Raw genomic sequence first — 20,402 nt, 5'->3', positions numbered from 1 at the left:
GATATTGTAGTAGGTTAAACTCCAACTTATCCAGAATCGACCACGATATACCCAATATATGTCTAGTGTCGTGCTGTATGACACTAGCCACCTATTTCCAACCTAACCTCTCCAAACAGCGCGTTTTCTGGATTTACCGTTAGTTGAGTTAGACGAAACGAGCGGTAAATGGTTTTTATGAGGCGCTTTTTCAGGGCAGAAATACACTCGGAGGTTTGCCTATGCTTGTCGAGGGGCGACCGCTATTATTATGGAAAATACTTTTTCTATTATTTAAAGTTCATAAACGGAGATTCGAGCCTATGCACTTCCGAAGGATAATCATGAACCCATTCGGCTACGACGGCCCCAAAATATAAGGAAAATAAAACGCACAAAACTAGAGATACCAGAAGTTCCAGTGAATTCCTATAACGACATCTTCTTATATTTTATCTTACTATTTATACCGACGATACCACCGATTTATAGCTGACGTGTTCATGTGTCTATAGACAACATAAACTAAGTTATTATAAAAATGCAGTTTCGAACTCACCTAAAACCTCAGCATTCACCACAATGTTACAGCTATACATGGGACTGACAAGACGTTGCGGTTGGGCCTGGAATGCCAGGCGACACGACTCCTTTGATGCAGTTAAAACTTGTCCTGAAAATAGAAATTAAACCTTGAATATGCAAAACAAAAAATCTATAACTACTTTTAACAAACCAGAAAATGGGCCATAAGACTTGGAATTCAGATCCTCAGCCGCATCTATTGACCATTCTAGCACAACAAAGGCAACGCCCTGCATGGGCTCTTCACAGAGTGGTCCTGCAGCGGTCGCCAATTGAAAGCCATTAACAAATGAACTATTATTATCTCGACGTATATCAGTCGCTGCTTTTGTTGTAGCCTCTATATCGATTTGGTGGGTCAGTGACTGCCAGAAATTCGGGTGCTCGTAGTCGCTCAAATTCAAAAGCATATTAGTGCCACAATTGCGCGGACCGAGCGCCCAGATTCGATCGATTAACTTCGCTGGTGTAAGTGTCGATAAACCTTTTAAATCGAACTCACTTAAGGTGGTGGCTAGTTGCTCTTTTATTTGCGTTATAAGCGACACATACTTCTCGGATATTGTCACACCTTTTACATTTGCCGCTAATTCCTTAAATAGGTTAATGTATTTTTCTAGCAAATCAATAGTGCTTTGCGGCAGTGGCAGTGCTATAATTCTTAATGTGCTTAACTTATTGGCCGTTTGGAGTGTGATAATCTTTTTACTAACGTCTTTGTCTGTAGCTGATTTCACAATAACCTCATTTACCATGTCCACGGTGGCTTCAGGCACTATTGTCTCGCGGAAAGACACGATAGGCTCAGACACATTAACTTTTATTTTTGCATAGCTTTCCTCTAAATCACGTACACATTTCTCTACGTGCACCTCACCTAGTGTAGTGATGACATGTTCGCCGGTGGGCGCTACAGATACTTGAACACATGCATCAGCCTACAATTAATTAATTAGCTCAATTTCCATAAAAATTACTTAAATTTTAGTTCACTTTACCTGATTCAATAATTTTAGACCCTTCACAAGTTTGGGCAAATCTTGTGGATTAACTGGCTCAATGGCGACACGCAATATAGGAGTAGCCATCACATTCAACTCACTAAATGACGTACAATCGAGAGTGCTGCTTAATGTTGCTGTCTTTACGATATCCTGATCCAAACCGCCAATACCCACAATATTACCAGCGGGTACTTCGTCAAGTGTCTGTAACTCACCACCCATAAACAAGTACAGATCGCTAATCGTCACTTCGCTTATGTAAGGCGAATCCTGACTAAAATTACACAAGTCTTTTATTCAGAGTCAATTTATGATGGCTTAAGATTTAAGTGCTTACTTTTTATTTCTGGGGTCATGTTTAGGTGCCAAATTATACAAACGCATTCCCGGCTTCAGAGTACCACTAAAGACGCGCGCAAAGGCAACAAAAACATAATCACCCTTATCTTGATCTGGTTGAACCTCTATTTGCGCTGTTTCTTCTACATTCAGCTTCTCTACACCGCTTATTAGATTTTCCACCGTGGCAGCTGCAGCAATCTGCTTGCGTTCTTCAATACGCCGACGAACTTCTTCCCGACGCGCTTGTAACAATTCCTCATTCAAACGCTTCGGCTTGTTCTGCGGCAGTTGTGAAACGTGTACAGGCGTCATCTGTAGATAACACATTTTTTTGATACATTTGATAAAGGAGAGATTATTAAAGAAGCAATACCTTAGAGACAAAAACAATGATATTTGGGCTCTCGTCGTTGCATAGTTTGAAATCTTCCTTCAGCAATAGAGTTTCTTTGGGATAGGTATTCATCTCCACATTGCATGGAAATAGCAACCGTTCTGCACGTTCATCGGAGATGACATTTGGTGGCGGCACATGACGCACCACCATTTCTAACACAGAGCGATCGATGGGTAACCACTGACCAAGCACAGTTTTTATTTGAGCTTTCGGATCGATTATTCGTAAATCCCGCGCCTGCAGTTTTATGCCTAATTTCTCGGCAATTTCCGGTAGTTTTTCCTTGTCTTTACGCACTGCTATGATATCATAAAGAGTCCATATGTTGTCTAATACAAATTGAACAAACATTGGTTTCTTGGCCTTTTCTTGAGCACCAGCTACTGCACATTTTTTTTTGCCGTTATAGAAAAAGTCACCCCAGAGTACTTGTTCAAGGTCCGATTGCGACATTTCTAGACGCTGGGCATAAATTTTAGCAAAATCGCATACCGAGAATGCCCAACCATCATAGGCAGAGCAAAATATAACATTACCGGCAGCTGGGGAGAGGTATAAATTTGAATCATCGGCCTCTTCCAATGCCGATTCATAGTTATTCTGAAAGTATAATTATATAATAAAGTTGTCTTTCAATTTGATCGTATTTTAATTTTAGTAATAACGATGTTCTTTTATATCAAACATTTTACATCAATAAGCATACCTTTTTTGTTATGTCTTCTTTCGACAACACATCGGAGGCAAATATGCTACCAAGTACAGCATTTACTTGCTCCAAAATTTTTGATATATGAAAGTAAGCATCAATTGGCGTTAGTTTCATTTCCATTATGAGGCGATCGATTTTATTTAAAACTAAAACTGGCTTTAGTTGTTCCATATAAACTTGTTCTAAGCATGCGCGTGTTTGTGGACAGACACCTTCAACTACATCGACCTTGAAGAGGAACGCATATCAGTAAAATATTTTCCTATATCTGTTGCTTTTTATTACTTACCACCACAATGGCGCCATCGCATAATCGCACAGCCGTGGATACTTCACTGGAAAAGTCAACATGTCCCGGCGAATCAATCAGATTAACAAGATAATCTTTCTCATGGTCAGGATGGTCAGCACCGCCACGGTAGTACAACGATATGCTGCTACTCTTCATAGTAATACCACGTTCCTGTTCATCTTGACGCGTGTCCAGGTAACGCAGCTTGCCTGCCAAACGTTGTGAAATTAAGCCATTACTAGCTACCAGTGAATCAGCAAGTGTTGTCTTGCCATGATCTACATGTGCCAAGATGCAAATATTGCGCACTCGTTCGATGTCCTTTTGGAGTTTAACCAAAGCATTTGTATCTACCACCGTCATTTTAATTCACTTTTGCTTAGTTGCTATCTTTGCCTTTACTTCACGCACCCAATACAAATGAACACGAGCAAAATATAAAGCGAATGCTTATCTGCACGTGTTTTGGTTACTATTTCGTAAATAAACGCAACAATCACACCTCCTGCGAAATAAAAAGGGGAATTGTGTGTTTCAATCAGATGTTTTTTGTTTACATTCCGAATTGTGAAATCGCTATCGCGACTATTCACAATTGTTATAATTATTTGAAGCAAAGAATTTCAACTACTTGACGGTAAATTAATTTATAAGCTAAGGCTAAGGGCTATAACTCCAGCTGCATCTCACACATTAAAATAAGCAAAAAGACTTTAACTTGTAGACACCGATACATCAACATTTTTTTGCCCCTCTACCAGAATCCATTGCTGGAGCCTTACTTTATTCGGAAAAGTTTGATTTGGTCCTACAATAAAAAAAATGTAAATGCACTTGGCAGCTCGGTCAAATTGAAGAAGAGCTGAACAAGTGTCAAAAGTTGCTGACGTTATTTTGCATGTGTTGCATTGCAATCGGTTCTTTCTTTCTGCGAAAGTGTTTTGACTCATAGGCATTAAATAAAAAAATAATTATCGGAATGGTTGAATTAACAGCTGAAGAAAAGAAGCAATTAATCACCCGCAATCTGCAGGAAACACTGGGAGAGGACAAATTAAATGCGGTACTCAAAGAGCGTGATCTGAAAATCTATTGGGGCACAGCGACTACAGGCAAACCACATGTAGCCTACTTTGTGCCTATGTCAAAAGTTGCCGATTTCCTCAAGGCCGGTTGCGAGGTAATGAAATTGGAAATTTTAATAACATTACCAAGCATATAACACTCCCTACTAATCAAATTTAATTGTCACACCTTTCACTTTTTTTTTTGTCTATTAGGTTACTATACTCTTTGCTGATTTGCATGGTTACCTCGATAATATGAAGGCGCCATGGGCGCTGCTCGAGCTTCGTACAAAATATTACGAAGCTGTCATCAAAGCTATGTTGAGCTCAATAGACGTTCCATTGGAGAAGCTGAAGTTCGTTAGGGGTACTGACTATCAGCTCTCAAGAGAATATACGTTGGACGTATACAGATTAAGCTCGGTAGTGACGCAGCACGATGCAAGAAAAGCTGGTGCTGAAGTGGTAAAGCAAATAGAATACCCATTACTTTCGGGCTTACTTTATCCAGGATTGCAAGCTTTAGATGAAGAATACCTAAAGGTGGATGCACAATTTGGAGGTGTTGATCAGCGTAAAATTTTCACTTTCTCAGAGAAATATTTGCCACAGTTAGGCTATGAAAAGCGTATACATTTTATGAATCCTATGGGTATAAAAACTTACTTTTTGAGAGAAAATTTCTAATATATATCAATTACAGTACCGGGTTTAGCGGGCGGCAAGATGTCATCTTCGGAAGAGGATTCAAAAATTGACCTTTTAGATTCGCCCGCAAATGTTAAAAAGAAGCTAAAGAAAGCCTTCTGCGAGCCTGGAAATATTGCGGACAATGGTCTTTTGTCATTCGTCAAACATGTGCTGTTTTCGCTTTTCAAAGAGGGAGAAGGTCCGTATTAAATATTATTAATTTCCTTGGCAGTGGTTTACAACCAGTCAAGGTACATACAGAAGATGGTAAATAATTTTGTTTAATCTCAATTATTTTCATATTTTCATTTAGGCTTTTCTGTAAATCGTCCAGCGGAATTTGGAGGTGATGTCACATTCCACAACTACGCCGACTTAGAGAAAAGTTTTGCCGACAACGAGTTACATCCTGGAGACTTGAAAGGTTCCGTTGAAAAATACATTAATAAGCTTTTAGAGCCAATTAGAAAAACTTTCGAAAGCCCAGAATTGCAGTAAGAATTGGCTTACCATTAACATACTTTTGATTTACATTAATTGGCATATAATTATATCTCTGATGCAGAAAACTCAGTGCAGCTGCCTATCCAGCACCAAGTAAAGCCAAAGGTGTGAATGCGAATAATGTGGCAGCACCTGAAGAAGACGGTCCGCATCGTCTAGATATACGCGTTGGCAAGGTTACGGAAGTTTCTCGTCATCTCGACGCAGACACTTTGTATGTTTTGAAGATTGACTTGAACGAAGCACAACCACGTACTATTATTAGCGGATTGGTGAAGTTTGTCACAATTGAGGAGTTAAACCAACGATTAGTTGCGGTCCTGTGCAATCTTAAACCATCTAAAATGCGTGGCATACTTTCTGAAGGCATGGTGCTATGCACGTCAAAGTATAAAGGAAATAGTAAAGCATTTTAAAGGTATTTAACTAGTTATTTTTATAGCCCCGATCACACTGTGGTGGAACCCATCATTGTTCCAGCCAGCGCAGCACCTGGTAGTCGATTGACATTCGAAGGTTATGATGGCAACCCAGACGAACAATTAAATCCCAAAAAGAAGGTACAATTTATTATTACTTATTGCTAAATGTTTAATAATATTTTCTGTATTCGAAGGTGTGGGAGAAACTTTCTGTAGATTTAAAAACAAATGCCGACGGTGTTGCTGTTTGGAAAGAAAACTTTCTTCTCACACCCGAGGGCGAGAAACTTACAAGCAAATTATCGAACTGCAGCATTAAGTAACGCAAAAAAATAATGTGAATTAGAAATATATGATGTGAAGCCAGCTAATGCTTTTACAAGACGTAATTCATAAAATTTGTAATAGTGAACTGTTACTCCGCAAGTTTAATATTTATTTGCAATTTTATTTTTGAAATGTGGCACAATTAACATTCGCTTCCCATAGCAATAAAAACAGAAGGGAGGTTTCCGAATTTGCATTTATTCCTCAGTATTTTTGGAAGCGTTCCACCAGCAAGAAATGAATTTCAAGAGGAATTCGTAATAACAATTCACGATAAGGTGTATATTTCATAGGTTGGATAACGCATGAGCTTGTATGGAATGTGTATCCACTTAAGACCTACCGACAGAGACCTGTAAGCGGTCGGGTAAGTGTAAGTAGTAGAGCAAATGTGGAACTCAGTCGCTCCTTGATGGAATTTAAATGTAGGCCATTCTCATAGCGTAGACCTCACCATCGGAGGAATTATTCAAGGATTGAGTATAATCATGATACAGGTACACTGACATATTACTTTGTTAGCCTTGTATGTAACAGATTCAAAGGCTAGTTATCTGGTTATGAAGAGCAGTTCTGAAACCATTCTATAGATTCAAAATCACAGAAATTCTTATACCGAACTATCAATTTCAAACGGAAATATGATATGCCAATGGTATAAGTATATGTATATACATATATCTATATATAGGAAGGGAGAGAAAGAATTGGGAGTTATTGTAGCAGCATTAAACACTCCTAAAAAATCGTTCCTACGACAGTCGGTTCTACGTAACCGGAACGACCCGGATATCCGGCCAAGGACTGTCACTTCAGCAGCATTCCTCGTATATGCACGGGGAATGTATATGATGCTACAACAACAACAACTCCTAAAAATTTCAAGAATGTTGTAACAGTGAATGTTGCTGGAGTGAACCATGAACGGATATACATATATATATCCAAGTTATTTGTGTATTAAATAAGGTGATTCTACCCTATATATGAATAGGAAAATAATAATTAAGGATGTTAGTGAATGAACCTTAAAAACCTTAGATAAAATTGTTTCACTGTTAAATGCATGCACATATATTTAGGTATTGCCGCTAAAATAAGGTGAAACCGTAAGTCAGAAGTTCCACGCTTCCTGAACTCCTTGACATAGTTCAGTACCATTTTTAAATTTTTAACCTTAATGCAATATATTTTGAATGGGATTAAAGTTGGAGCTATGTGCTGGCCAATCCAGAAATGCAATTTTTTATTATCATCCATGAATAACCATGGACTCAAAGGAATGTGAACCATCTTATTTTTAAGTAAAGTGATCCATGTTGCCAATTATTTTCATTAGGGTCCAACTCCAGTCCACGAAAAAGATGCTCAAATTTTGAATTTGCCCACTGTCCTTTACAGTGTTTGTTGTATACCGATGATTGAAGTCTTGGTTTTTTCACGATGAATAAAATTCTTCTTATCAGAACCAATCATAATAGTTTTAGTTTCGTCCGCAAAAAGTATTATTTTCCAGAATTTTACGTCCTTATCTCTATGAGCATTTGTGAAAGACAAGGGTACCTTAATTTTTTAGACGGTAGCGGTTTTTTCTACTGATACGCCCATACAATTTATTTTCATTAAGGCGGCTTCGCATAAAACTGCTTGATATACTGATATTGATAGACAGCCACGTATACACTTCCGTTCGTGCAGGCGATAACTTGAACAAAAATTTATATATTTTGATGACACTTGGTACACATATCACTCTCTGTCCAGGGTAGTTTGGTAAAATGTGGAAAGTTGGTGAATAGCCCCGTCATATTTCAAAAAGAAAACGTGATACCTCCGGTAAATATCAAACAAAACGACTTGAATTTGATACAAAAAAACCTATACAAATGTATACGCCAAAGGTAATATTTTGAAAACAATAACGATTTAATCAAACACTCTCACACTTCGTACATTTATTACTCTCCATCTCTTTTAGATCAGACAGAAATATTGTTGAAATCGAAAAGCCACGCCCACTTTTGTATATGCTATTTAAAATACGGTCCGAACCGAATTTATCGTTCAGTAAACCGACTTTCCAGACAACCTCTTTTTTTTGTGTTTTTTAAGATCGATGAAGTTTTTCTTCTTAATGAAAAGAAAATTCTGTTACAACACTAATCAAAGAATTGAATATTTGCGCTTATAAAAAAAGCCATTGTGAATTCACAGATTAGCGGCACAATCAGCTGTCATTCTAGTCATAGATAAAATTCGAACATCTGTCTACCGTTCTGACTAAAAATACTGATCGGCTCGTATGAAAGATTCATCCTAGTTTTTAATTTGATTTAAATATTTGTGGACTATGTATTCCAAACGGACATTAGCGGCCCTGTTTACGCATCACAGTATCCGGACAACGAAACGCTGGATCCACGATGAGATCCGTGTACGTTTCGCACCCAGCCCAACAGGTTAGTTTGGAAGGATTAACTAACTAGAATAGTAAATTTATAACTGAAACATTTTCCAAGGTTACCTGCATTTGGGCGGACTGCGCACAGCCTTATATAATTACTTATTTACACGAAATAAAAATGGTAAATTCCTGCTTCGCATAGAGGACACAGATCAAACAAGGCTTGTGCCAGGGGCAACAGAAAGTTTAATTGAAGATTTGCTATGGGCAGGCATACAGATTGACGAGGGCCCAGGTTTTGGTGGCAAGTGTAGTCCATATGTGCAAAGCGAGCGAAAGCAGATTTATCTGTTAGTCGAAAAATATATTTTCCAGTATTAAAATAATTTTAGAGATCTTGCAGAGAAGCTGTGCGTGAACTGCTTGAGAACGACACTGCCTACCGCTGCTTTTGTACCGAACGTCGGCTAGAATTGCTACGTAAAGAAGCAATTCGAACGCGGCAAGTTCCACGGTACGACAATAAGTGTCGGTACCTAACGCCGCAGCAAATCGCCGTATTGTTGGCTAAGAAGACACCATACTGCATACGATTGAAACTAACGGCGCATGAGGAACCACTGCAAGACTTAATATATGGTCCCGTTTCGCACAACGTAAGTGAAAACGAAGGTGATCCTGTTATTATGAAAAGCGACAACTTTCCCACATACCATTTTGCGAACGTGGTAGATGATCATATGATGGGAGTAACACATGTTTTTCGCGGCGTTGAATGGCAGATATCAACGACAAAGCATTTACTGCTGTACAAGTGAGTGTGGCAGATTTGTAAGGAAATACCACATAACTCTGGTTTATTTATATCTAATAGAGCTTTCAATTGGCAACCGCCATTATATGGCCATCTTCCATTGTTAGTCAATCACGATGGCACAAAATTGAGTAAACGTCAAGGTGACATTGGTATCAAGCATTTCCGGGATAAAGGGTATTTCTCGGAGGCAATCGTAAACTATGTTGTCAGTGCTGGTGGCGGATTTGAACATACGCCTGGGCAAAAACAACAAGTATATTCGATAGATGAACTGGCACAACAATTTAGCATTGAGCGTGTAAATTCACATCCCAGCCGTTTGAATCCTGATTTACTAAATGATTTTAACCAACTTCATATACTTAAAATGCTGCAAAGCAAAGAAAATACTGAAGATTTGGTGCGTCGTGTAAAAGCGTTGGTGCGACAAGCTTATCCCAAGGAGTAAGCCAATGATATGATGGTTAAGGAGAAGCATGAAATTGTATGCTTTTTATTTTTTGTAGACAAAACCTTGATTTAGATGACCAGCATATTGAGAATGTTTTAAAATGGGCAGCTAAGCGTTTGACATTCATTCAAGATTTAACCGCGACAAAGCTCAGTTTCCTTTGGGTTCGACCTGCTGAGTTCAAATTAAAGACTATTTCAAATGGTAAGAAGTAACATACGGAGTAATTATAGTTCTAAATGAAACCAATTTTGCTTTTAGATCAAATGCAATCTCTGATAGAGAACTTAGTAAGCATAGAATTCACAAAAGATAATCTGAATCAAAAACTGAAGGAATTCGCGGATGAAAATAATCTCAAATTTGCTACGTTCATGAAAACACTGCGGTCAGCTTTAAGTGGTTTAAAGGTTATAAGCTTTTCTTTATCGTACACGCTCATTAATTTTAAAAATTGTTTTGAGAACATAGCGATATACACTATCTCAAAATTGCAGGAAGGTCCCGGCGTTGCAGAGATGATGGACATTCTTGGAAAAGATTCTGTGTTACAACGTCTTAGAAGTAACACTAATTTTAAAAGTAACGAGGCAGCAACCAAAGTCGGGAAAAAATCATAGCCCATAATTCATGCATTTTCTGCTAACATACCTAATTCTGTAAATAAAAGTTAATTCCTATTTAAGAAAAAAACATTAAGATTTTGTTCATCGAATAATAATATAATTCATTATTGTATACGCTTTGAGGCGAATATTTTTTTGATTATACACGTAGTCATAAGTTAATTTATATGAATAGTACACTTATAATGATTCACATTTAAGGATTAGAAGTATTCGGCTATATATACGAATATGGTTTGAAAAGGGAAAATATTCCGTGCATCACATCACTCCTTCTATTTCAAATTTAGCGATTCGTTCTAATAATGGAGAAATAGTGTTAGTTATATTGCATATTTATTTCCTTTCTTAATCTTCCAAATCCACATAAAGCTTCCTGCCATTCGTTTGCTTCCTCTCATGCTGTTTAACTAAAATCTCGATTGGTAAGTATAATCGGTGCCACCAAGCTCCAGCCGTATATGAAGACGCCAAGCCAGCTGGATATTATTTTGATCCACATAGAAGCCGCGTTAGCGTTGAATAATTCAATGTCAGAATTCGGTCTGGCAGGAAAAGTAAAAAGTCGGTTGTACACATGCGTAGCTAACAATAATGCGCGTTATGCTTACTTGTACCAGTTGGTAAGAGTCATCATAATATAGAGGGAAGCACATACAAACACAATATGAAACATAGACCAGGAATATGTAACGCCTTCATTTTCGTTATCGGTTGCACCTTTGCCATCACCTTGTCCGGCTTCTGAATCTGAGAGGTTTTCTGTTAAGACTATGTTAGTGTATTTGAAAAAGCATTTTAATTGTAAATAGAGTACATATAATATACAAAATATGAAAGAAATTAAAATGAACCGAAAGAAAACCAAATCCATTGCACCGATGTTTACACCGTTAGTTTCGTATGTTGGGTGTTAGTTCATTGTGGATGTACATTACATTAAAGGTGACCGAAAGTGGCAAATTATAAAGAAATAAAATGAAAGAAGAAAAGACTCTTAGCAAATTCCAATAAATTGTTTGAAACTGTATTTACAGTGTGAATAGTTAGAGTGCCGCAATGATCATGTAATGTGAGAATGCAAAAGAGATGGAATTTTAATGGTGCCAAAAATGGTTAAGTTGTAATATTGGGTAGTCTAAAAAGTTCCGTACCGATACACAGTTTGTTTACTATTACTATTCTACTGTTAACAATTAATGATAATGAAGAAAGAATTTAAATTGAGGTGGCCAGAATTCATAAATAGAAATGCATATGTTTGCCATTGATGATGTGACAGAAACAGAATTTGGCAGAAAATATATGATGCCGCTAACATAAAGCCAAGATATTGCACCCCTTGCGGACTATAGCCGTGTTCGATTACGAAAAATGTGTCGTTAACGCCACAAAATTATCCATTACTCAAAAATTCCGAGAGCAAAGTGACAGTTCGGTGCAAGAGAGACGCTTCTTTTACGCTGGCAAAAATGATCCTTTACGAAAACATATGACCTGCAAGGATATGCCTGAACTTTTTGTAAACACACAAGTTATTTTTTTACAGAATTTGGTATTTTGTACACAATTTGCCTTTGCCATTTGAAATTTACCGTTTATAGTCAGAAACGCTGAAATGGAAAATGTGCCAACAAAAAACCTGAGAATATAAAATATATTTGTGGTGATATTTGCCGTGTTTTTTTCCGGGTATATTTATCTGGGCTTAAAACTTGTATGAAGCCCCACAGTTTTATCTGAGCGTACGAAGTAGTTGCAGACGAATTTGGCGCTTCCAAGTATTGTTATGCAGTTATTAGATCTGTTCATGAAGCAAATAGTTTGTAACAATTGTCACAAATTATCACGTTTTGGTGTTCATGCACCCACTTGCAAAGTAGGGGAAAGTGAGAGAGCAAAGTGACATTTTCATTTTGAGGGGAAGTTGCAAGTTTTTACTGGATAAATTTTTACTCGTAATAATTTGCAAGTGAGATGCAACAGTTGATCGCAAAGTAAAAATAAACACGAATTAAAGTTTTGCGAATTGTCATTCCTAATGGAATGTTCTTCATTAGACAGGGATGATGAAATGAAGCAAATTATTGTGGACAAAATGAAATCATGTGATTCCGAAGCTCATTATTTTATTTGCTCAAGTTAAAACATTTTTAATTTTTGTAATTTTTCTTGTAAACTATTTAATCAGCTGTTCGTAAAACTTGCAAATTGTTACTGGTTTTGCGTTCGTGTATTTTCTGATATTTTTCTCGTTGAGAGAGAATTCTCGGAAATTAAGTTACTGGATAAATTTGACGTAAACATTTCGCTCGGAAAGCTCAAAAATTCTTGGGCTACCCAATATAATCTTTGAAAAATATTTGTATGATATAAATTTGATGCTTAATCAAAAGTTGGTCAAAAATTTAAAGCTGAGAGAAGCTTATGAAGCTGAAAGTATTAAAACTAATTTAAAACTCACCACGCTTTTCGCCATCATTATTGATTTTGGAAACCTCAACAGCCGAGCTAATGCAATTGTAGAGAATGCAGAATAACCATACGACCAAGCCAATAATATTTGTCGTATCGAAAGTCACTTTGGAATTGTGTGTTGGGGGCGAAGTAGTCGTATTGCCAGTTGTAACACCATTTATAACGCCATACATTCCAGGATTGCATTCTTTTTCTATTACAAGAGATAGCAAACGAAAGCTTAAAAATAGATTTTAGTAGTTACAGTATTTCGATGTAACCTGGATTGTTAGCGACTGCAGACCAGGTCAAGTAGATAGTGTAGATAGTAACAAGCGAACTTTGCAAAAGCCCCGAGTGTGGTAAACGATCTTGCACAGCTGGCAAAACTGACAAAACGCTCACAATCAGGCAAAGTATAAGATTGAAGCTGATAAAGAATTTGTTGAGACCGCAACCATCTGACTATAAAAGAATGTAGAAAACAATTATCGCAGAAAGTTTAGCGGGAAAAGATATAGTCTTAAACTATTATTCGAAATTTTAAAACTTACATGCGTAAAGTAGATGTACAACAAAGAAATGCCTACAATTGATAATGCATAGCTTGTAAGTGTAACTCCGACCAATGCATAAAAGTAGCCTCGATTATTTTCAGCATTTTCTGCAAAACAAAAATATAACGCTTTTAATGTAAATCATTACGGTCCATTGTAATTTACTAACCAATCCAGTTTTCAGCCACAGAATGTGCAAAATCCACAATTATTACTAATTGTACCAATATGAAAGCCAGTCCGCCGATTAAACCTACCCACATCATTGCGGGCCCGAAAGAGCCATCAGGTATGAAAATGGCACCAATTGCCGCACCAAAGCAAATCAAAAATTTTAATCCCCAAAATTCATTTTGAATATGTGAACGCGGATCACGTGAACTCTTCACACCTAACATAATTAACGCCATTAACATGAAGAAACAGGCCAGTCCAAAACAAATGCGGTACACTGCCATATAACCGAGTGCATATTCACAGTCTACTTGTAAATTTCCAGAAAAAGTTGTCAATGCTTTGGAGCTAACCGTGGAAGTAGAATTAATGCAAAAAGGTAATTTTTTCAGCGTATCCTGTAATCCAGGCGAAAGTGCTATAGCACCTAACACAGTGCCCACCAGCAGCATGAAGGCGTACATGAAACGGGATGAAGTTGAGTTTTTACACGAAGGGCAGGCATTGCAACAGCAGCTCGCCGCTGTACCGGTGCAGCACAAAGCGCACTACAAGAAAAAAAAACATGAATAATTATTGGTCCATACGGGTAACGATGAACAAAACAGATTTCCAAGTAAACTCAGATGATGAGCAATGATTGAGTTTGAATGTATGAGTAGATATGAAACTAACGAGAAGATATAAATAATTTAGTTACACATTATGTCACATAATATATTCAATTGCGAAGTATTGATTTTTGATTATTTGTACCAACTGAGAAAGAACGCAACTATTTTGCGTCGTATCGCGTTTTTTTTTTTCGGTTGTATTTAACTTATATATACGCCTACCTGTGCTGCAGAGCACAATCCTAAAACTGCACCCATTTTATAATTAAATTTTCACGTTAAGATATTTCTTTCCTATTAAATATATTCAATTTTCCAAAAACTGCCCTTATTTAAGATTTTTTTCTTCGAATGTGAGTTACTTCCAGCTGGTATCTTGCAATATTTCCTTTGTTAATAATATGTCAACAAAATAAAAACAGAGCTGCATACGATTATGAATGAATGCAACTTCGAACTCAACGCAGTTCACAGGCAGGGTTGATTTTTCGATACAATTATGCTTTTTCAATACAATAACAGTAGTATGGTGTTCACATTGTACCATAAACTCTAGTTTAAGGATATATGATAATAAACAACTATCAAATTGGAGTGTTTAGGAAACTCATTGTTTAATTTGCCATTTGTTTGTTTGCTTTCTCTTTTCTTCATTCTGCTGATATATTTATATAAATGCATATAACTATAAATATGACAGAGTATGGACACATTTTTAAACAGTGGTGACTGGTCTAATAAATTTTGAGTTCCTAGATCGAACAAGTATTGAAACACCGCTTAGAATAACTGACGATGAAATACTCATAAAATCGTAAGTTTTGTTCTCATAGACTAGAAATTTTTACCCAATATTCTTGTTCGTCAATGACAAATAAAGGCGAGTACGACCGTATAACAGTTACAAGCAACGGCGTCACCATAACGTTAACTCATTTGCCATCGAAAGTGAACCAACAGCTACTATTTCGTGTGTTTATACATTGCAAACGGTTGGTATTTGAAATGTTCAATTAAATTGCCATTATATCCCCGATTACATAAGCTAAACAGCTACTTTCAAAATCGCAGGGAGACGGTTTACGGTTCGATGTTGGCTACACATTATGATAATTTTCACTATACACCTACAACTTTTAATGTTTTCTAAGATAAGTGGGCTTTAGAATAACCAGAAACCCGTAATACTGGAATGGTAGGTTTCACTAAGGTATGTTTAATTTGTTTTTAAGTCTAGGCCAACAGTATCCAAATATCTTGTACTTTTTCGTGCTGAACTCCCAATCAATAATTAAAAAGCGAGATTTCCCATACAAAATTTCTCTCCCAAAATCTGGGATACAGACATAATTCTAATAAAATGTTTGTTTAGGTATTATTAACTATGCATTCATATAACAGAAAAAAGGGTGTGTTTATATAAAATGTAATATCGAATTTCCAATGCGTTTTGCTGCCATACTTTTTTGAAACCTCAGTAAACGTCGTTTACGGATTTCCTCCAACTTTTTATTATTAGCAGCCCAGTGCGTAACTATTTCTTCTCCATGTCGTTTTTTAATATCGTTCATAATAATTCAATTAACTATTCCTTTTCCTTGTCTTTTCTTAATATCGTTAATAATAATCAAACAAACCAAAAACATCGAAATATTCCACCAAAATAATTTATATGAAGAGAAAACTTTCACAACAATATTGGCATCTGATTGTCGATTTTGCAGGTTATCTGCCATATGTGAACGGGTAGATTAATTTTGTGGATTTGATGGTGATTAATGCATATGTAAACGTACTTTAAGTTTCAGTTTCCTAAATTATAGTTATGTAGCTATTTTTTAATAAAATTTCTCCAAATCAACTCTACAGAACTGATTTTTCGAATGAATATAAAGCATACGGGAACCCGTCAAAGCGAAAATAAAGACTAAACAATTATATTCGGTACGTAAAGGTACCGCGTACAACGCTAACCGCCTATTCGAATGCCCTCGTAAACCCACTCACTTGACAACCCCTCCTTAAGGACTCAACCCGTCGGAACATCATGTTTTTTAGGCCTACCATACTATCGTCACAGTGTACAGAGCTATGGCACAAAAAGGAAATTCCAAAATATTGGACAAAAATATTGTATCAACGTGTTATGCATGTCAATGTTCCGAATAAGTGCCGACGAAAGTTTCCCTATATGAACGCTGTCTAATTATGCATCTGTTCTCACTTATGCATCTGTTTCCACTCTTGCTCTCCTCTTTTGCATTTCGCAAAACAGCTGATTGTTGTCTAATTAGACATTTTCTTGCGTAAGCTCTTTTGCTTATTTTAAAACAATTGTTTAATGACTTCTCTCATCTTTCATTATTGCATTCCCAAATTATGAGTATTTTAAAACGCGTTTCTCGGTATTAATTCGTTATTGTGTTGGGGTTTGCTGGTAAATTATTTGTATATTTTTATCTACAAACTATCCACGGCATTAGCTTCCAGAATCCTTGCCAATAGCCGGCCGCAAGCAATATACAAAGCCAAAGAAGCGTTCACAGATTATCAACAAAGTCGCTGTACTGATAACTTTCGTATATACATTCATACACACAATTGTGTCGCCAAGTACGTTGAGAACGCGCGGCATCCACTTTAACGTTCTGCAGCTCTTTGCTATATTCTCAGTCTGCTCGAGCAATACTGCTGCGCGGTTGGTTTTTTATTAGACATAATCATAACCTATTACCTAATTGAGAACAAAATGTCTAAATCTGTGTACGAAGGTGTTGAAAAGGGACCAGCCATTGAGGTGTTTGCCCTAAATCGCTCATTTTTGGAGGATACCGATCCTAAAAAGACTAATCTGGGAGTGGGAGGTGAGTTGAAATAGTTAATAGGTTGAATAAAGTAATATAAAGGTGAATGTACTCGAAGCAACAATTGTCTTGTCAGCAAACTCTACCAAAAAAATGAAGTGTAATTTAATGACTAAAGTAGTAAAGGAATAGTAGTGCTGGAATTTGCCCTCCACGAAATCGCATGAGGTATTGATTTGTTGATAAATGAAGTGCTTGTGTGATTGTACTGCAATTACAAGTAAAGTTTTGGAGAAAATTTTTATGGAATCATTGCTAAAAGGTCAAATTGAAGGTCGAATCCACTGTGCTAAGTGCAATATGCCGATAAGAGGCGTGTGCAGGGCAGCTTTCAAAGTTGTCTCTACTTCTTTGCTATACAAAATATTAAAAGTTTGGTGCACTACACATTATGCATATAAGATTTCGCAAGCGAAGATTAAATAAATAAAATCAACTAAGGAAGGATAACTAGATCAATAATTGAAATCTTAGTAAAAGTTGATGGTTACATATCCACACCTACATACGTACATACGTAAGTGGTGTTCAAATTACATATCATCGTTCATTGGTGGCGAAACCCAGTTGGTGTTTCCTATTTTACTAAATGTAGCCGGAAATTTTAACTCGCATACCCCTCTCGACGACATTTTATATTTATTTATAGAGATTATGTTGAATCTCGCATGTGTTGCAATTCATTTTCACATGAAAGTCTTATCGAAAACGTGCTGATATGTGTTGACTGTCATTGTTCCGTTTTCGTTCTCAAACATTAAATTGCAACGATTTGGTATGTTCCAGAAATTGAAATGACATTTTTCTCAATTTTTAAATCGCTAAGCAGGAATTAGGCGTAATTTGTAAAAAACTGCAGAAAATACTAGAAATGTAATCGTCCCTGATATTTGATGCTGCAGTTTGAGAACTGCCGTAATTTTAATTTTTTTTCGATTACATCTTCCAAAAATGGGTGAATGGTATCATCATCATTCGACAAGTCGACATATTACTATTGTCTGAAGTAAAAGTAGTAGAATACGTTATTAATTTTAACAACTTTTTGTGGAGTATATGGCTAAATAGTTTGCAAACGACTTTTAAGCACTCAAATTATTCTTTTAACGATGTAACGAACTTGTGAATGTTGCAAACTACGAGGCAGGAGATGTGGTGACCAATTTCATAATTAGATAACCGATTTATACTAGAGAAACTTAGCACAAGAGATTCACAGCTTTACAACCAGTTTCTAATCACAATGTTCATTTTGTGTATAAGTAGTATGAAAGAAATTATTTAACTAATCATTGCATTGACTCTAAAAAAACCATTTCAGTTGTTATTGTTAAATATTAATTGTCACGAGGTTTTACAATTTTAATGTGCCTCCCATGAATCTGCGCTGAAAATATGTATGAAGCACTAAGAGCACAGTTTTATCTGCGCTTATGAAATAGTTGCGGGTAAAATCAGCTTCTTCATCGACGTCATGACGTCATGACGTCACTAAGGTTATTAAATTTGTGAAGAAATTCAGGATCGAACTGGACAAAAAAGTAAGCTGGAGTACATGTGTTCTCCAAGCAAACTCAAAAGTGTACCCTACATTGATATACAGTTCGCTCGAAGACACCTGAAGGCATAGGTGCTGGGACCATAACAAAGCGGAATGTGCCGATGAGTAGTTTTCCCACCATCTTCCAAGCGGTAGTACATGCCATCTGTCTATTTGCAGAGATCAGCGTAGACTGAGCAACAGTTAGTCGGCACCCAAAGCGTGGTCATCCTTTGAGTTTGAGCTCTTATTAGTTCCGGGGTCCCAGGACATATGGATATAACTGGAAAAAAGTAGTAGATGCATTGCCTAGAGAGGCTGCGGCCTTGTTATAAATAGGACCCAAGTCGTTCCTTGCCATGAAGGAAATGACTTAATGCAAACCGTTGCAATAACAGTTACAGCAACAGCGTCCGTCGGAAATGAATAATAGGTAATGTTTTCGGGGAACAGGCCCTTACTATCTGAGGAAACACGTTTTTTGTTCGAAATTAGCTTTATTCATAAACGTACTTCCCATCAAGAACAACGACATCATTCCAGTGCCGTTCTAATATTTTAATAGCACTTTTGTAAGACGATTTATCTTTTGCCTCGAAATATGCCTCACTTTCAGCGATAACAAATGTTCATGGAATACAAAGTCAACACGTCTTTTGATATCTTTACGATGTCACCTATCATTCGAAACGATTTTGTGGGGTTTTTTGATGTTTTGATGTTCTCTTCGCTTGAATGGTATTTTTTGCTTTCAAGAAGCAGTGTAAAGTTAAAACACGAAATTCTGCTACAACAACGAAATTCTTTTTGATCCATTTTGAAAATAACAAAAATAGCGTCACTCTTAGCAAAATAACTCACAGCTGTTTTTTTAGGGTTAGTAGTAACTAAAAAGAGGTGAATGCAATAAAACTAGTGCCGTCTATGGGTTAGGCCAGGGACTTTGGAAGTGAAACTATACTGATGGCAAAAATTTATTTGATTATGCTTTTGCCATCAGCATAAAATCGGAAAAACCCACTAGAGTTCACAGTAAAATGCTATCACTTTTCTGGAGAATAGATCAGGCTATTTTTCAGGTTGAATTGAAATTAAATAAACTCTTGGTTAGAAAAGAAGCGGTAATGATTTAATGCTCTGAAAAGTCGCGAACCAATTACATAAATTGACAGCCATGTAGAGCAGAATCAATAGATTTCTATGAAGGGCTTGGCTTTGTTTATGCCATTTATGTAGATCCGTTTATATGTTTAAAGGTTAAGTTGAATTTAATTATATATATATATGTATATGTATATATATATATATATATATATGTGTATATATATATTCCTATTTGGGGCATGCGTCTTGATGTTGTTCTACAAATGGAGGGACCTACAGTTTCGAGCCGAGAATGGATATGGGCTCGAATGGGGAGCTTTTTCATGGCAGAAATACACTCGGAGGTTTGCTATTGCCTGCTGAGGGGCGACCACTATTAGAAAGATTTTTTTCTTTATTTTTGTTGTTTCACCGAGATTCAAGCCTACGTTCTCTCTGAATACCGAATGGTAGTCTCGCACCAACCCATTCGC

General features: G+C 36.8%; 5 protein-coding genes across 7 annotated transcripts in view; 3 read left to right on the top strand and 2 right to left on the bottom strand.

The window, feature by feature from the left end:
* Positions 1 to 512: 512 nt before the first annotated feature.
* Positions 513 to 3,841, bottom strand: LOC128861844 (elongation factor-like GTPase 1). The gene is made up of 7 exons (XM_054100220.1): positions 3,309 to 3,841; positions 3,014 to 3,247; positions 2,284 to 2,907; positions 1,906 to 2,222; positions 1,563 to 1,842; positions 716 to 1,502; positions 513 to 652 (listed from the first exon to the last, which is right to left on the bottom strand). Exons 1-7 carry the CDS (start codon positions 3,672 to 3,674, stop codon positions 513 to 515), a joined length of 2,748 nt encoding a protein of 915 aa, XP_053956195.1. The 5' UTR covers positions 3,675 to 3,841.
* Positions 3,842 to 4,192: 351 nt separating this feature from the next.
* On the top strand, positions 4,193 to 6,426 carry LOC128862511 (tyrosine--tRNA ligase, cytoplasmic). Its single transcript, XM_054101174.1, has 7 exons — positions 4,193 to 4,491; positions 4,592 to 5,030; positions 5,082 to 5,267; positions 5,382 to 5,562; positions 5,634 to 5,960; positions 6,015 to 6,132; positions 6,189 to 6,426. Exons 1-7 carry the CDS (start codon positions 4,291 to 4,293, stop codon positions 6,315 to 6,317), a joined length of 1,581 nt encoding a protein of 526 aa, XP_053957149.1. The 5' UTR covers positions 4,193 to 4,290; the 3' UTR covers positions 6,318 to 6,426.
* Positions 6,427 to 8,558: 2,132 nt separating this feature from the next.
* LOC128862509 (probable glutamate--tRNA ligase, mitochondrial) lies at positions 8,559 to 10,688 on the top strand. Its single transcript, XM_054101170.1, has 7 exons — positions 8,559 to 8,780; positions 8,841 to 9,075; positions 9,129 to 9,539; positions 9,600 to 9,986; positions 10,049 to 10,197; positions 10,255 to 10,403; positions 10,491 to 10,688. The coding sequence occupies exons 1-7, from the start codon at positions 8,672 to 8,674 to the stop codon at positions 10,611 to 10,613; spliced, it is 1,563 nt and encodes a 520-aa protein (XP_053957145.1). The 5' UTR covers positions 8,559 to 8,671; the 3' UTR covers positions 10,614 to 10,688.
* Positions 10,689 to 10,700: 12 nt separating this feature from the next.
* Positions 10,701 to 14,828, bottom strand: LOC128862510 (serine incorporator 1). 3 transcript variants are annotated; one of them, XM_054101173.1, is made up of 7 exons: positions 14,644 to 14,828; positions 13,803 to 14,355; positions 13,631 to 13,740; positions 13,358 to 13,541; positions 13,084 to 13,290; positions 11,231 to 11,369; positions 10,701 to 11,164 (listed from the first exon to the last, which is right to left on the bottom strand). In XM_054101173.1, the coding sequence occupies exons 1-7, from the start codon at positions 14,677 to 14,679 to the stop codon at positions 11,026 to 11,028; spliced, it is 1,368 nt and encodes a 455-aa protein (XP_053957148.1). In that variant the 5' UTR covers positions 14,680 to 14,828; the 3' UTR covers positions 10,701 to 11,025. The 3 variants fall into 3 exon arrangements, with proteins under 3 accessions (XP_053957148.1, XP_053957146.1, XP_053957147.1); XM_054101171.1 differs by having other exon boundaries at positions 11,231 to 11,390; positions 14,644 to 14,826; XM_054101172.1 differs by having other exon boundaries at positions 11,231 to 11,381; positions 14,644 to 14,826.
* Positions 14,829 to 16,759: 1,931 nt separating this feature from the next.
* Positions 16,760 to 20,402, top strand: part of LOC128862508 (aspartate aminotransferase, cytoplasmic) — a 29,022-nt gene continuing 25,379 nt past the window's right edge. Inside the window, exon 1 of the mRNA XM_054101168.1 lies at positions 16,760 to 17,285. Coding sequence (XP_053957143.1) covers positions 17,171 to 17,285 — 115 coding nt within the window. The 5' untranslated portion in view covers positions 16,760 to 17,170. The remainder of the gene's footprint in view (positions 17,286 to 20,402) is intronic.

The sequence above is a fragment of the Anastrepha ludens genome, chromosome 4, assembly GCF_028408465.1.
Source record: "Anastrepha ludens isolate Willacy chromosome 4, idAnaLude1.1, whole genome shotgun sequence".
Classification (NCBI taxonomy): Eukaryota; Metazoa; Arthropoda; class Insecta; order Diptera; family Tephritidae; genus Anastrepha; species Anastrepha ludens.
This window is presented reverse-complemented; position numbering and strand designations above follow the sequence as displayed.